General features: G+C 39.5%; 1 protein-coding gene across 3 annotated transcripts; it reads right to left on the bottom strand.

Annotated features, from left to right (window-relative positions):
* Positions 1-35: 35 nt before the first annotated feature.
* On the bottom strand, positions 36-6,534 carry LOC117444693 (nucleus accumbens-associated protein 1-like). 3 transcript variants are annotated; one of them, XM_071202772.1, is made up of 4 exons: positions 5,902-6,534; positions 5,295-5,443; positions 1,472-1,625; positions 38-692 (listed from the first exon to the last, which is right to left on the bottom strand). In XM_071202772.1, the coding sequence occupies exons 3-4, from the start codon at positions 1,595-1,597 to the stop codon at positions 258-260; spliced, it is 561 nt and encodes a 186-aa protein (XP_071058873.1). In that variant the 5' UTR covers positions 1,598-1,625; positions 5,295-5,443; positions 5,902-6,534; the 3' UTR covers positions 38-257. The 3 variants fall into 3 exon arrangements, with proteins under 3 accessions (XP_033936013.2, XP_071058873.1, XP_071058872.1); XM_071202771.1 differs by lacking the exon at positions 5,902-6,534 and adding an exon at positions 5,601-5,895; XM_034080122.2 differs by lacking the exon at positions 5,295-5,443 and having other exon boundaries at positions 36-692.
* Between the last annotated feature and the right edge of the window lie 11,288 nt (positions 6,535-17,822).

Genomic DNA, 17,822 nt, shown 5'->3' with positions numbered 1-17,822 from the left:
TCTCTAAAGAGACTCTGAAAGTCTCAGGAACAAATACCCCCTCTCTTTTTGTCCTGATCCCATTTATATAAAAACCTGTCTGAAAATGAGCGGCTACGATTTTGGCCACTTTATGATGCCATAATGATTTTTTTTTTTTGGCTTGTGTAACCATTAGCCAATCACCTTATCACCTGAATCTCCTCCTAGAGCACCAATGTGTTCTTTTTAACCAAATATCTCTCAGAGGGGCGTGGGGAGGGGCTCCTTATTTTCATCTAAAGTAACAGACAGAGAATCAGCACTTTGGAAACAGGGCTGAAACAGAGGGGATTATGGGATGCTGCAATGATCTGTTTGGTGTTTGGAGCCAAACACTTCTGAGACATGTTTGTATATATCTGAGACCTATAATATGTTGATGAAAAACAGTATAATAAGAGACTGAAAACAATCTGCCTCACCTTGAGAAAGAACTCTGTGCCTTTTTCCATGATCTGTTGGATCTGCAGGAAGCCGGCCGTGTACATGAGCAGGAACTGGTCCCCCACCGTCATGCTGAGACGGCCTGTGTAGCAGAAAGACAAGATCTGCTGGAAGCTCTGGGGCTGCACGGCCGACGGGAGCTCCACCACGGTGGGGCTTGTGTCATTGCTGCTGCTGAAAAGGTCACGGAAATAAGAACTGCTAGCAGCCAGCACAGCTCGATGGGCCTGAGACAAAAGCAGATAAGTAAGGCAACCCATTAGAACTTTTGAAAGATGTGTTCTATAAATATTATGTACAAGTTATTGAACTTTACCAAAATAAAAAAGACTTGAGAACATTTTTAAAATAAAGTCAGCAATATATTAAAAGAAAAGACAGCATTTGTTGCCAACTATTTGGGACCTGAATTCAGTCAGTATTTAAGTATTGAAGTCTTAAACACGATTTATAAGAAAGAAAGAAAGCCATACTCAGATGTTGGGAGATACAAGATTGCAGGGCAGACAAAGTTAAGAGTATCCTCCAAGATAAAAGTGAGGAAAGACATCCAATCAAACCTTACGGCACTCCAATTGGGGGCAATCTAACCCATTACGTTTACAAGCAAAGTGGGAAATGACATGCCATTAAAGACTACAAAAGGGTGATTTAACTTATCTCCAAACCTTTCTCTAAAGAGGAGGAATTTAGCAGAAGCTCGCTAAAATTATTCTGATGTGAAAAAACGCTCTCTGTAAATAAGTACAACAGCATTAAAGGTTGGTCTCTCCAACACAGTAACACAAAAAAAGAACAATTTAGAAATATGACAACGATTGCTTGAGACTGTCCAAACAGAAATTACTTTGAAGTATATTGACGTTCCATTATCCAAGCAACATGGCTGCCATCTGGTATGATTGTTTACACTGAAGCCTACACTTCTGTTAATTGAGCCCCGACTTTTGATACACAAGAGTAATTTCTTTTAGGAAAACAATAATAACTTTAGTGCGATCAGTACCTTGAAGGCATGGCCCTTGACCACCACGGAGACATCGCAGTAAAGGCCCTGCAGTCGCTGTTCATTCAGACACTCTAAAACATTGTTGCCAAAGTTTGGAATCGCCATCTGGAGGGTCTGGGCCATGGTGCGCCTAGGCACACCACCAAAAGGTCTTGTTGGGAAAGAAAGAGAGACAGAGAAAAAGAACAAGAGAGGAATAAATAGGGTTGCAAATGAAAAAAATATTCAAGAAAATATCAAATGGAAATATCGGGTTCATTTGCTCAGGCTGTATTTACCAGGTCATATGCATATAGAAACTAACCTATAACCTAAAAGACAGTATCAAACACAATGTGCCATGATCTGTATGTGTGCTAGATAACAAGTTAATAATTTGGAATAGATACTTTAAAATAAGACCCAATAATGTGCACTAGGGTTTAAGATTAGGTGACAAAATAAATGTGTTACTTAAAAAACAAATGAATGTAGATAGATGTATTGACAGTCTTTGGTTAGCATGCTCAATCAAGCTACATCCCACATGGTATAGGTGTTTAGCATGAATTGCTACCAAGTTATAAAGGGTTTACTTAGATTTGGGTTACTATCTGCCTTACTGAAACATCAACCTTTCCAAAGAAATATTCACTCGAGTTATATGATCAAGATCTACGTCCTTTGGCAGTACTGTCAGCACGTATTGTGGGTTGCACACGTGATGGGAGAATGCACTGTGTAAGCAGAGGGTTGTAAATATACTGAATTTGTATTTAATGGCATGCTTGCAAATGATCTGTATTATGTGATGTAGGAGTTTTCTGCTGAGTGCGGTGCAAGACTAGAAATAAACTAAATGTATACTTTTTAAATAGAAATTGTGAAATAATGTTTAAATCTCAGACTTGCATATTTAAGTTAACTTTTTTAACTTGACATTTTAAAAAGAATTTACAGATTGTTTGCAACCCTTGGAATTACAGAATTGCAATAAGTGACAGTTAATCATCCACACATAACTTGTATAACACCGACAATTAAACAAAAGTTCAGCATGTCTTGAAAGGATGCTGCCGAGTCATCATGTTATAAACATTACTGCTCAACAGGGATTTAATAGTGAGCAAATCATGATTTCAGTGGGATAAAGTTGGGCAGGCCCATTTAAAACAAAGACAAAAAAACTATTTCATCCTGTGCTGTGTGCTTGGTGTGAGGAGGGATTCAGCAGGCAATGTGAGGAGGAGGTGCAATGTAACATGAAGGTGTTAAAAGACAGAAAGCTCAGGGAAAACCGGCCTAAAACAAAAACAGGTGAGGAATGTCACACACAGTACAGCCGACAGTCTTTTACTTGGATAAACTAAAACGTACACTAAAGTTAATCTAATTCAATGTATGTATTACTTCAGGACTCTTTATGAAACACCTCTATTCTAGAGAAAAGAAGTCCTGAATAAGCTTGACCACAAATAATTCTTCACACAGTGATACTGAAGGCTGTTGGCAGGCTCACGGGACGTTGATATTTCAAACCAAGTTGTGTTGAAGCTTTCATGGGTAATCTACATAGCATTAATCTTATTCAGCCTTGCAGTGGTTGTTTTTGCCAGGAGTGGGCTCAGTGAAAGCCTTTTTATTGTCTGTCTTATATGAGCTATAAAACTCTTCTTAGATAACTGGGTCATGTCCTGTTATTCTATGTGAACAAAGTGTGTGGCTTAAACAAACACCACATAGCATGTTTCCGTTCACTTCTCAAAGGCAAACATACCTCCTTGCCGCTCGAAAGAGTCCTATATTATGCATGTCAATATTAAATTAAAGTGGAGCAAAGTTCTGTAGGAAAGCTAATATTATTGCGTGAATCTGTGAGTTAGCTTTGAATTCACTATCAACACAACAGAAAACGTATTTTGGAAATTGTATCTGATTCTACAGAATGTGAGGAATCTACTTTTTAGCACAGAGATTCACATAAGCATGATATGCCCTCTGTACTGATGACCTAACTTCCACAGTCACAGCTAAGGCAACAACAGATCCATTGATAAGTCTACGTGGCATTCCATTGGCTATAAAACCATTACAGCAGAATAGAAGCCATAAGTGGATTCCACAGATTTACATAAATGTGTATCCAGGCTAAGATAAAAGCTGTTTTTACACGGATGCTTGACTACTATTGTTGCATGCGTGCAAGTTGCACACACACACACGTGAAGATACAAACCCAACAAAAGACAATATCTGAAACTGAGAGAACACACTGATTGAAGCCCACCCTGTGTGAGGCACACTACCACTTTGGTGTGAGTGACTGACGAGGGCTGGAGAGAGCCGCCCCATCATATCCAAAGCCTTTCATTTGGGACCTATCCAAGCTCCAGGGTAAAGAGAAATGCTCTCTTTGTCTCTGTCTCACTCAAGCTCCCTCTCCCTCATACTAAAACACAGATGCGCACACACAAACTCAAACAAACCCACAAAAGGCACACTGAGTCACACAGAGACATGAGACAATACTGCTTGTTTACAGTTTGGCGAGCCGCAGTATAAGCACACATGCGTGCACATAAAGACACACAAACACAGGGCTGAGAGTAGTGTGTGTTTGCACAGTTTGCCCTGACAGTGAGAGAGAATGTGACTGTGTGTGTGTGTGTGTGTGTGTGTGTGTGTGTGTGTGTGTGTGTGTGTGTGTGTGTGTGTGTGTGTGTGTGTGTGTGTGTGTGTGTGTGTGTGTGTATGTGTGTGTGTGTGTCTTTATGCACCAAGGAGGGTCAGTGAAGCTTGCAAAGATGAAAGGGATCATCTCAGGTCCTTATTCCATACAATATATAGAGCGCAGCAATGGGAAAGAATTACATTCACCCGAACTCACCCTGTGGCTTTACCAACCAGCCTGGTGGGGAAAGTAGGTCAAACATACAAACAACATGCTTAAGACCTTAGACTTCTCATAGTGACCCTTAAGAATGTTTTGCCCACATCCAATACGGCTTATGTAAGATGGGAACGTCTGTCAACATATTTCAGAACTTATCCAGAATAAGTCCTTTAATAGTAAGGTATACAGTCTGACTACTAAAGTGTATCCAGTTATACCACTGTAAACATCATCATGGGCTCATACACAGCTATGTGGATGATTAGTGTGGAGTCATTGGGTAGCTGGCACACAATGCATTCCCTCTATAGGCATTTCCTGGTTCTCATGTGCCCATGCCTGCATGGCTGTGCTACTCCTATGAAGTCCAGACATATGAGCAGGCCTGATTCGTGATTATTCTTATATAACAGGGAGATCCTGAATATAAAGCAGCACTGACGTGAAAAGCTTCTAAACTTCTTAATGTTGTAGCTGACAGTAGTCTGCCTCCGTTCAGAAAGGTTTACACGGGAAAGGATTCCGGGTAATGGAGAACAGCTCTTTAACACACCGACCCGTGTGCCAGTCCACCCGCCGGGAGGCTCCACTGTCTGCTGGCACCGGAGGCGACGGGAGGGGGGTGACAGGATGGCAGCAAGCCCCGGTGTTGAGGAGACGCTGTGCTCCTGTTTACGTGCCCTCAAATGACATTTAAGTGTATTCATATTAATTATCTTCGCTTTATGTAAGTGTCCCCCGCTCCCCTGTGGCTGACAACGCTGAATTGTTGTATGCCCTCTTCCCATCCGCAGTGGGCCTGTAGAGGTGGCTAACAGCTAAGCTAACACTACTGTTAAATATTTTGGGTTCGCCCCATCCACCTCATGCACACTCAGCCCCCAGCTGCACAATGACAAGCATTTCCGCGATAGTCCACACACTCAAAAATATGAACAATACACTTACTGCCTGTGCGGACGAGGTAGCTGTGCTGCGACGCCGGTTGTCAAGCCCAAAATGTTGCTTATTTAAATATGTTGGTGATGGGGGAAATCGCTCCCCCTGCCATTCTCCATTCTACCGACATCAACAGGTCATCCCAGGACACGCAGCAGCTGAGGGCGAGCCAGACGGAACCAGTGCGGCACGGAGCGGGGGGGGGGGTGTGGGAGCACAACAAGGCACAATTCTTTACGAACGAGTTACCGTGCCAAAAAAACCTGACTGCCATTGCATTTTCGCACATTTGAGAGAGGAAATTAAACTACAAACCTTATACTCCACGCTGGTTATGTGCTATACTTTAGTGTGTTTTCTAAAGGTTGTTTTGAGATAAAGAACTTGGACCCGTCCTCTAAGTGTGCAGCCTACTTCCCAAACTTTGTATTGTCCCGTACCTACTGGACCGTTCATCCTCAACCTTACTCCACGGTGTTAAATAAGGACACCGGCACAGACCCCTCACTCCTCTACACCCTCCCCCTCCGGCTGCTCCGCCGCCGCAGCAGCAGCCGGTGAATCCTCAGACGACCCCGGCAGGACGCCTCACACACAGCGGTAGACAGACACTCACCCCCTCGCTGGGAAGTTGATGCTGGTTCAAAGGAAGAGACTCAGATCTCTCTCTCCCGGTTTTTCCTTGCTCTGGGAAGCCATTCAGTTTGAGCTAAACGCCGATAGCAGACTCATCGAGGGCGGTACAGTATCCCAGGGGATTGCGGAACACAGAGCCACTGATCGCACAGAGCAGGAGAGGAGGAAGACGAGCATGACGCGCTCGTCATTCAATCGCATGATCGTGTCGAGCGCAGCCTCAATTTGGGGAGACCTATCCCACGGCGGGGAATGTTTGCGCATTGGCACAGCAAGCAGCATCAGCATGAGAGGGAAAACTGTCTCCCACTGGCTCCCCCCTCTCTCTATCTCCGCACATGAGCCATAGCATTTGGAAAAGTAGGCCGTGCTGTGCACTTTCTAAACTGGGGTGAACTTCCGCATATAAAGTAGGGATAAAGCCGCTCCCTTGTTGGCTGTAAACAAGTGAAAGCTTATAAGCAAAATACAGGGTGCAGTAGTGACACCTATCATACCTGCACGCACCTTTGTTCAACTGAACATATACCGTAATAACCATTAGGTTGCAGGTATCCATGTGTTTGCTGACCTCTGGCCCACAACGCTATATTCAACTTAATGTGCATTTTAACCCTTGTGTGGTGTTCGGGTCAAATTGACCCGATTTCCATTGTCAATGAATTAAAAAAAATATAAGGATATTTTCGTTCAAACTGAAACTCAATGGCCGGGGCTTATTTATTGTGAAAGACATGTGGAATTGTTTTTATTTTTTTCCACTTGCCTACCCGCATTTATGTCCTTCATAAGAGGTTCGGGTCAATCTGACCCGGATACAATACCAGGACACAGACAGAGAAAAACACACAAACACACAAACTAAAGACACACACACACACACACACACACACACACACACACACACACACACACACACACACACACACACACACACACACACACACACACACACACACACACACACACACACACACACACACACACACACACAATTATATGCATAGAAGCTGTTTGATCCTGTTTTCCCTTGATATTTACCCTTTGTAGTGTGTACACAAAACTATCCTACATTATAAACATTTTAGATCTTCCAGAAATGTATAAACATTTTACATGTTCTCGCACTGTCCCCCCTCGCACCTGCATGCCGGAGGAGGGACTAAACAGAGACATAACCTCAGTGTAGTAACAGTGTAGTGCAGAACTACAATTATATATACCAACAAAATGGCCAAAAGATATTCTGCTCAGAGAGCCTTGGAGCTAATAATGGATGAGAGTGAGTGGAATGCATTAGAAGAACACGGTGAAGTGGGACAGGAAGACATTTCTGAAGATGAGGATAATGTGGAGGTAAACTCAGAATTTGACAGCAAATTGGAAGATGAACTTGACTCAGAGCCAGCTGCTGGAAGACCCCCACAGCCATCCGCTGAAGGACCCCCACAGCCAGCTGTGAGGTCTGTGGACCCTCAAAGGACTCCAAGACACAGACTACATGCAGCAACTGCAACAAGTACATCTGTGCTATACACGAAGAAGTTCTGTACATCATGTGTTTCCTAAACGGACTTGCCCATTGACTCACATGATGTTCTGCAGCATCACTTCATCAATATATTTTTCGGATATACTGTATTTTATGAATAGTGACTTTTAATTGTTTTTATTTGCTTTGTGTTTATATCTGTTCTATGTAATTTATATGGATCTTTCATTCTGTCTATATTTCACAGCCAAATACTTTTGGATGTGTGGTTCTTGTGTTCCAATTGCTGATAAATTGCTTTATTTCCTTCATGGCTTTGATTATTATATGACAGATTAAAAATAATAAACATTAATGAAAAAATGTTTCATTTACATTTGTCCTAGAAAAGCATGAGCAAAATGTAAACCTAGTTCCAAATATTGTCATTTGGGCGTTGGATATACAGTCTATGGTTGGACCTCATTCACTTACATTACAGCGCGTCGATTAGTTCCAGAGGTAAGTTGCTGAAATATCGAACTCTTTTGAATTGTCAACTGTCTATATTGTATCAGAGGCCCTTTATGATGCTTATACTGGTCTTCATTTGTATATGCACAGCGTAATTATCTATATTATATGTTATTTTTAACATTACATTTTTATCACAAAAAACGATGCACACTTCCATTGTTACATTTGATCTAGAAAAGAGTATTTTCAAAAACGAATCATAATTCATTTATATTGTTGGGGAATGAGTTAAAGACAATATATTTTATATATATTTTAAACCCTGAAATATGTCCCGGGTCAATTTGACCCGAACATTACCAAAGGGTGCGAAATGTGAACATAACACAAGGGTTAATATGGTCTAATAGTGAGACATCTCACTTCATGTTACTCCTAGAATGGGGTTACGTAAGTAACCTATAGTTCCCTGTATGCCAACTAAGTGCTCTAGTCTTTGCAATAGGGTTATTCTGCCCTTGCGTATGCATCGCACTGCATAGCTTAACAGATAGCGAACAAAGACTCAGAAGACAGTTGTTGAGTTGACCATTTACTGAGGCTTGAAATTGTAAAACTGCAAGAATAAACAGAAAAATACAACACAAGTTACACAATTGAAATAATACATGTGCAACATAATGCAAATAGAGTGCAGTATAATCAACAGCCTATGCTAAGAATGAGCTATGTCCGTTAGCTTAGCAGCTAGTTAGCTTAACAGCTAGTTAGCTTATCTTAAACATTGAAACCACATAATCAATTAAACCACATTTTTGAAACACATAACTTGGCACACAGGTAATCTGCATGGCTTTGCTGTGTCAACTAAAACACAAGAAGGAGAGTCGCGCTACTTGGTGCCTTAAAGCTACAGTACCGATTTTTGCCACTAGGGGGTGCCAATACACTATGGTGTCAGAACAGCCTGTCCTCCTACAAAAAACGACCATATAGGTCGATTGTTCAGCAGCTAAATACGACCCAGAGTCACGTTTTAAAGTGTAGCACCTCTAGTGGTCGTGTAAGAAACAACATGCTCCTGTCGATTGCAAACGCTCCGGAGGGTCGTTTATTCACAAATAACCCTCTCTGGAAAATCCTAAATTGTGGAATAGTTTGGCCATTAAAATGCTTTTTTATTAGATTTCTAGTGAGAAGTGTATATTGTACTTTTATAATCTACGTCCAGTGGATGTGTAGGATCTACAGTTTGATAGATATACGAAGATGATTTGAGGTCTCGCCAGGAGAACGTGTATATATGGGGCAGCTTCCATGTAAAGTTAGCGTGGGTGAAAACAGTTTTTCCGGTCTTGAAGTTTTCATAATAAAACCGGAAGTATTCCCCACACTGTCAAATGATTACACAGTGATATCTCCATTACTCATCCACTAAAATACATCAGTTTATCCTATGTTTTTTCGGAGTTTAGACACTACAGAGTTTCCGAAGACACTACACTACCCAGAATCCCCAGCTATCGTTTGGGACTACAACATCCGCCTTGCTTTACAAACCCAGTGATTAGCCCTCAAGCTCTGTGATTGGATATTGGAGTGGCAGTGCGACATGGTTACGCTGAGCGTCAAAGCTCTTTGAAATGGAATGGAACCACGTCAGACTATCCAAAACTGGACTTGGACGGGTCCAGCCCGGCCCTCCCCCCCAGAATTACACTTGCTGGCTATTGTGTGTTTCGCAACATGTTCTATGGCACGTCTCTACTGGGAAATGTAGTTTTAAAAGACGTTTTCGTATTTCCCACAATTAGAAGTTGCCAGTATTAAACTGTATACATCCCTGGAGGTTTAGGGGATACGAAACACATTGGTGTTATCAAATTTAAAACATATAATTAATACATGGGTGAAAATTGCTTGTGTCCATAATGGGCAGCATTAATACCACATGACAGCTAAGGTCAGAAGAGATTTATTTAACAGCTGGTCTTATGTCTGTGACCCCTCCTGTTGTTAATTAATAAGCCTGAAACATGCACTTGTCAAGGTTCAGATGCACATTTAGCAAATATGGCAGTAGCCATCGATCATCTTAAATTAAGATACTTTATTGATCCCAAGTTGGGAAATGTTTTTGTTACAGCAGCATGTACTACTTTGTTCTCCACTACAATTCAGAGGTTAACATGGTATTTTTACTCTACTATATTTATTTTTGTTACTTTGCAGATTCTGATTAATGATGTGAAATATAAACAACCCTTAAATCAGACTTTAGTTACACCTGAGTAAAATTCAGCCTTATCAGTTTGTCTGTTTTGCACATCCTCCTGTTAATATCTTTGGACGTCCTGCACTAAACTGTTTTATTGTAGAAATCACTACAGCAGTATCTTCTTGATATTTTCCATTCTATATTTCTATCATTGACCCCTATTTTGTATGTAGGCTACTCTTCATATTTAAATGTTTTCATCAAATATAACTTATTCAACAACTAAATTCAATAACGTGCTTTAACCACTAGGAGGTGCGGTTTAGACCAGTGGTCTAGTTAATAAAACATAATAATATCGTACATAATATGACTATTCACTTTATTGTGAAATTAAAACAGAACGTTAAAGGAAAATACAGTTTCAGTCTCTCGACGTGAAGCTTATGCATTGTACCATTAACTTGTATAGACCTGTAACAGTCAACTGCATGAGGAGTTGGAAAGGTAGTTCATAAAATCAGTAATATCTTTAAAAACTACAAAAAAGTCCCTTTCTATCAGCTGTGCACCGTTATGGTGTAAATACAGACAGATCTACTAATTGGATCAAATATAAAAGTCAGCCGAATTAGTGTTGATACTGCAAGGAGACGTATTGTGTGAAAAGAAATGGAAGATGTTGTTTAATTGTTGATATATTTTAGGTCCACGTCACGTATTCAGTTTTGGCGGCATCTCTTCCAGTTTGTCAAAAGGTCTTCTGATCAGGGCTCTATAAATACATATCTAGGGCAGGTATGTAATATTTAATGCAGCCAAACCGTGTATTGCAATGCTGTTATGTGATGACTTTCAAAGAGAAAAGCAAGAACACTCGGAATAAAGTATTATTATTATTTTGTTTAATGTTTTCCGATTTCATATCACATAAACACTATATCCCGACGTGCATTGCGGCGTGATTTATCAAAACCTCTGAAAAAAGAAATGTGTCTCTCAGAATCGAAAGAGAAAAACCTATGGGAAAAACACAAAAGCATTGTACACAATTTAAACCAACTAATGTCGTATAATTAACTAGGATAAACTGATGTTTTTTAGTGGATGAGTAGTGAAGATATCACTGTTAAATAATTTGATCATTGGTTTTATTATGAAAACGTCGAGACCGGAAATACTGTTTTCAACCCGTAACTTTACATGGAAGCTTGCCGCATATGTACACGTTCTCCTGATGAAACCTCAAATCATCTTCGTAATATCTATCAAACTATAGATCCTACATATCGACTGGACGTGGATTCTAAAAGTACAATATATACTTCTCGCTAGAAATCTAATCATAAAGCGTTTTAATGGCAAAACTATCCTACAATTTAGGATTTTACAGAGAGGGTTATTTGTGAATAAACAACCCTTTGTAACGTTTGCATTGAACGGGAGCACTAGAGGCCGACAATTTTAAAACGTAATTATAGGTCGTATTAAGCGCTTGAACAAACGACATATTTGGTCGTAATAAGGGCTTAAACAATCGACCCATTTGGTCGTATGAGTTGGAGGACTTGTTGTGTCAGAACAATGGTCGATAGTATCAAATGCAGCACTGAGATCGAGCAAAACAAGAATAGAGACAAGTCCCTTGTCTGAGGCTATTAGCATGTCATTTGTGACTTTAAGCAGAGCTGTCTCTGTGCTATGATGTGTTCTAAAGCCAGACTGAAAATCTTCAGATAAATCATTGTTTTTTAAGTAATCACACAACTGTTTTGCGACCGCTTTCTCAAGAATTTTTGAGAGGAACGGAAGATTAGAAATAGGTCTATATTTGGCTAAAACCTCTGGATCGAGGTTGTGCTTTTTAAGAAGTGGTTTTATCACTGCTACTTTGAATGATTGTGGAACATTGCCTGATAATAAAGACATATTCATAATATTTAATAAAAAAGTGCTAATTAATGGAAAAACTTCCTTCAACAGCTTAGTTGGAATTGGGTCTAACATGCACGTTGATGGTTTGGAAGAGAGAATCATTTAATTTAATTGTTCAAGGTTAATGGCTGAAAAGCATTCTAGTTTACTATCTAGTGTAATATTAGAACTTACGTTTCCAGGAGCTGTTGATAACACTATACTGGTGAAAGGCAAGAGGTCATTAATTTTGTTTCTAAGAGTAACCATTTTATCGTTAAAAAAGCACATAAAATCATTACTACTGAGTGCTATGGGAATAGAAGGCTCAATCGAGCTGTGGCTCTCTGTCAGCCTGCTACAGTGCTGAAAAGAAATCTTGCATTATTCTGTCATTCATCTATGCTGTCTGTTATGATTCTGTTTAGTTTTGTTTTTGTTGTGTGCTTTTGTGTGCTTTTTCCTGTCTCACCTCTCCCTTCTCTGTTTTCCTCTGCAGGGCTGGTGTGTGACAGGGAGTTGGCTGGCTGCTCCCAGGAGCAGACGAGGCACACCTGTTTCCACTCACCTCTTCACCTGTAGATATAAAAGCCCGATCCTCATGCCACTTCCCTGCCAGATAATTCTTCTGTGTTTCGACCCTCCGGTGTGTCTCGCTGCTCTCCTCGTCTTTTGGATTCTTTGTTTGGATTTGTGCCTCCTGTCCCTGACGACTCAGTACCAGCCAACTTACTGACTCCACTGCCGTCTTTTTTCTGTTTTCTGCTTGAATAAAGCTTTTTGTTTTTTACCATCTCTCTCCAGTCTTTTGCTTTGGGGTCCAAGATTCTATAGGCCGTAACACTGTCATTCATAAGGACCTACAATTCCCCACATAACCATCTGCTTTACACAATAAACATTCTCTCAGTTATGGAATGATACAGATGTGGCTGCATTACATTTTGAGGTCTATCAAAGTTATTTTGACATAGGTCATAAAATAAATCTATGAAAATAGGCAGTTTTGGTCATTCAGAATTTGAACAATGAATTCACACAGAATGTGAAAATAACGAAAGCAGTGCCATCTCCTGGTTATGATGTTCTGCTTCCAGGATAATCTGATTCACAGCAAAATTATATCACACCCTTTTTTGTTTTGTTTGTTCAGTAGATGTGCCTGATAAACTCATCCAAAAATGACAGTGGCTATCTTAGAAACATTCTTACACGAACATTTACAAATGTTGCAGTATATTCATGTCTCAATAAATGTGTATGATCCTTTAGCTGAATTTTGAGGGTAAGCCACTGTGAGGTCAAAATATGATGTACTGCTTTACCAGCTTGAACCAGTATTGCTACAATAGACTACATTGTACGTTGCAATTAAGATATACTCAATACAAAAAATGTGTTTGCACAGAACTAAGAATACGTTTAAGTTCACGATTTGTGATTTAGCACAGGAAGGGGATCACGGGCCATAATACTGCAACATGAAGAAGTGTCAGTTTAACCCGTAAAAATAGAATAGGGTTTACTAAGGCAATAGTCTATATCACACATGTCAAACTCAAGGCCCTGGGGCCAAATCTGGCCCGTGGTAGATTTAATTTTGGCCCGCAGGATAATTTCTAATTACTACTAGATCTGGCCCGCCGGTATATTGCACGCACACCTTCACTCAATCCTGAGGGTTTCCTCAGCTCAGAGCCTGACCCCAAACATTGATGAACTTGCACCTGAGATGAGATGCCAAGTATCTGGCTTATCACAGAGCAGCAAACTGAGTTTAAATTGATGTTTCCTTTTGCACTTTTTTTCTTGCGACAAAAGGGCATGTTTGTTTTTTTCTTTGAGGGAAATTGTTTTTTTGAAGCTGTGGGAAAATGTAATCATAAAAAATTACTCTGGAAAAGCTGCAGAGCCATAAGAAATTAATGCAACTGATTTAATGTTTAATGTTGTTTTTATAGGCAATAATTTAAGCTTTGTTAGTTCCAGGTTTAAGATGTGCAATAAGCTCATTTCAATACGTTTTGCAATAAACATTGAACCAGTCTGGCCCTCGACTAGTACCCATTTTAAAATTTTGGCCCATGTGTATTTGAGTTTGACACCTTGACATATGTTACATTACATTACATTGCATTGCATTTAGCTGACGCTTTTATCCAAAGCGACTTACAATAAGTACATTCGACCAGGAAGACACAACCTTGAAGAAAACAGAATCATATAAGAACATCAGGTTTCATAGAGCCAAACATTTCAAGTGCTACTCAACTGGCTTTAGATAAGCCAGTCCTTTATTAGTATATAAGTGCTCTGTTAGCAGTTATTTGTTAATAATTCTATCGCTCGAGGTGGAGTCGAAAGAGATGAGTTTTCAGTCTGCACCGGAAGATGTGCAGGCTTTCTGCTGTCCTGGTGTCAATGGGGAGCTCATTTCACCATTTTGGAGCCAAATATGTTGTATAGTAGGCTACAAAGAGTAAAGTTCCATTCATTATGAATCTTATACTTTCTATATATTATTCTATTGTTTCAAAATTATTTTGATTATTTTAGCAAACATATTTCATACACAAATGTCGCTTTACACACTTTAATTCCTGAATGACCACCTTTCTTCTCTTCCTATTTTCTTATTTCTGTTTCATAACACCCTCAGTTTTCAATTAGTGTAATGAACACTGATGTGTATGTGCCTTGTTATTATGTATTGGAAAAATTGTTTAACAAAGTGTTGAAGAAAAACAAATTACTTCCCGCCATTAATAGAAAACAGGATATCAATCTGGTCCCACCCCTTCAACACCTGACGTCCAACAGGTGACAACTTACCAACGAGTTAACCGTTTCACCTGTAGGCCTACAATAGTCATGAATAGATAAGTAACACCTGGAAGTGCACGCAGTCTGCAGTTCCTTTGGTTTTAGAGGATTCTGAAATTAGAAAACTTCTGTCACCGTTTCCAAACCAAGATAAATGGTGAGTTTTACTTTTAGCTGGTGTCCTGTTTGTCTCGGAGTCGGGTTTTCCTGATATTTGCGGTTGCTTTTAATGGAAGTAAAAGCACAGGTGTTATTATTAACACGATTATGGCTCTATTTTACTATTACTATCGGGCATGGAAGTGTTAAAGTGGCTAGCTTAATGCTAATTAATTTGATTAATTTCTGGGACATGTGAAAACGTAAAATGAGAAAAAAAGGCCTATTGGTGACATTATAGGGCAATATGGTTAGTAGAATACTGCCACCTGCTGGCAGTGTTTATAACTAAACATGCACAATTTGTTATAATTACAATTTGTAATGTCATTTGTTGTTTGTTACAACAGTGATTTAAATATTTTTTGGGTAACCTTGTATATTGAAATCTCTGGTTGCTAATCGTGACATAGCATCAAACCTATATAATATTATTTGTAAATATCACCAGTACAATTTATTTGATCTTTTACTGATTAAAACAGCCAATTGCTCCCCAAATATTTGTTTGTGATGGAATAGCACAAAAGCTATTGTATTAGTGCTCTGCACACCAAATGGATGAACTTAAAAATCATATGCTTGAATTTCTCTTGTTAAAAAACACTTTGGCTCTTTTTTTTTAGAGACAAATGGTGTAAGTGATGGTGAACACATGCGAATATTATCCGAATAAGTGGGGTTCTCTGCTTTTATCTTTACATTGTTATATTTTAGGGTCATGTTATACCACTATACACAGTTATTAGGCATTTCCCCAGAGATCTTCATAGTTATGTCTTTGAGATCATGTGCTATAGGACAGCGCACAGGTTTTGTATCATTCTCTTGTTTTGCCTTTGCAAATTTGATTGGCAGTATTGCCTCTTGACATTTTACCTCGGAAGCTTATAAAAAGAGCATCAGTTTATTTGCATTCCTTTTTGGCAATAAGTTAGTGGCATAATGTGGTTTGCTTTGATTTACTTTAATTCATAATTTTTGAAGCAATTGTAACAGTAAGAAGGACACATAAAGTACTGAGATCAAGATGCTTTATCTTGAGGTGGAGTGTAGAGGTTTAGGTTTTGGTTAGATTTTGTTCCCTTCCCTTCAATACTGTCATTTAACTCAAATCCATTGTAGAAGGTATCTGTACATATGCCTCAAGATGATGTGTACATTTTACAGGTTATTGAAGACAGCTAATTCCCCTCCTGAATGCGTTGCCTGTTTTTGTGAAGAATAGAGATACCATAACCATAACCTCAGCTATATCAGTGTCGCTAAATATAATACGGAAATATTTATTAGACTAAATCACATTCATTATGTCATAATAGTGATGTTTTTTGGATATCATTTATCCTTACCATATTTGCTTTCAAACTGATATGGTCAAAAAGGAAATGTTACAAAAATGTCTTAATGCTCAACAGTCTGCTTCTCTATTGATAACTCTAAGGTGGGATATGATAAGATAAATCTCTCATTTGTCAAGTATTTAATTTACACAGACGTATTAAAAAATAGACTTACCGTGTGGTTATTTCAGATAGACTTTATGCAATTCCAGGGAAAATGCTCTATCAGTATTGAGATGTGAAATCACGTAGCCTATATGGTGATTTTCTACATATCGCCCAGCGCTCCATTATATCACAATCAGTTGAACAAGTTCAACGCTGAGAGCTTTTCAGTACACTGGAGTTTGTAGCGAAGTAGCCTACCTCACTTTGTTGTGCTTTAACAATAGTTTAAGAAAGAAAATAATTCTCCTATGTGAGGTTGACTGTTAAGTGTCCCTGGTTCACATGGATTCACGGAAGGGGTCATGTTAGGACCCAGAGGGGGTGAGGCCTGGCATAGGAGGAAGGGGGGTATGGCGCTGTTAGACAGTGAGACGCTGTCAGGCAGCCTGCTGGGAATAGTGCCCTGCTTCCTTGTTGAGGGGGCCTTGGCAATTAGACTGGCAGCAGCATGCTATGACTCCATCCCAGCAACAGTGTCACAGATTTGGGCTGGCTGCCAAAGGATCCCCAGCCAATCAGGGCACACGCAGTGCCAGATCACTCCAGAGGAAGCCAATAGTAAGCCTTAATATGCTCGTGTCATCCCTCCCAGATGTGAATTCCTTCAAAACCCACAAGGTACACAAATGCAGACACAAACACGCAGCTCTAACTCAAAGACATAGTGTGCACATTTACGTCACTGTGTGTGTGTATGGAAAGGAGAAGACATATAAAAACAGTCTCTGTGTGTGTCTGCAAGTGAATGCACCACTGTATCATACCACTAAGTAAGTGCAGTTCAGATCTGTCAGCATCTTAAAAATACTACATAACTCTTGTTTACATAGAGGTGGCCAATCACCACTGCTGCATGTCAAGCCTTGTCTACCTCTAGTGGACAATCTGAGTAACACAGGAGTGTTTGCACTGTGACTGGTGTACTGTATTGTACTGATTGTGTCATGTCATCATTTGTGATTATTTAGATCATCGAGGCAGGTAAGAACAAAGTGTGTTTTTCAAATGTTATTGTTTATTTTAAAAATGCAATCATGTGTCCACACCAAATACAGAATGAAACATATACAGACAAAAAAGAATATAGTCTAAAACAGTTTTCTAACGATAGATATTTAAAAATGAAAATCCATGACGCTTTAACATTGTATGCCACATGCCATTACAAATCCTCAAAAGTCCACATTTGGATCATAAAATGGTATCATCATTTAGTCTGAAAAGAGAAAGCAGAGGGAAGTTGTCAGGATCTGGTGACTGTTTTGAATCAAAATATAAAAAAAGGGAAATTCAAACGGTTACTTTAAATTCCCTCAATACTACATGTT

This window comes from Pseudochaenichthys georgianus, unplaced genomic scaffold, assembly GCF_902827115.2.
Source record: "Pseudochaenichthys georgianus unplaced genomic scaffold, fPseGeo1.2 scaffold_895_arrow_ctg1, whole genome shotgun sequence".
NCBI lineage: Eukaryota > Metazoa > Chordata > Actinopteri > Perciformes > Channichthyidae > Pseudochaenichthys > Pseudochaenichthys georgianus.
The sequence above is the reverse complement of the archived record's forward strand: the minus strand, read 5'-3'. Positions and strand labels throughout refer to the sequence as shown.

What these genes read in the sequence shown, in the direction of transcription:
- LOC117444693 (XM_034080122.2), bottom strand. Translation starts at nt 1,597, where the DNA reads ATGGCCCAGACCCTCCAGATGGCGATTCCAAACTTTGGCAACAATGTT. An exon ending in TCAAGGGCCATGCCTTCAAG is followed by an intron (nt 693 to 1,471) that starts GTACTGATCGCA and finishes CTTTTGTCTCAG; the next exon opens with GCCCATCGAGCTGTGCTGGC.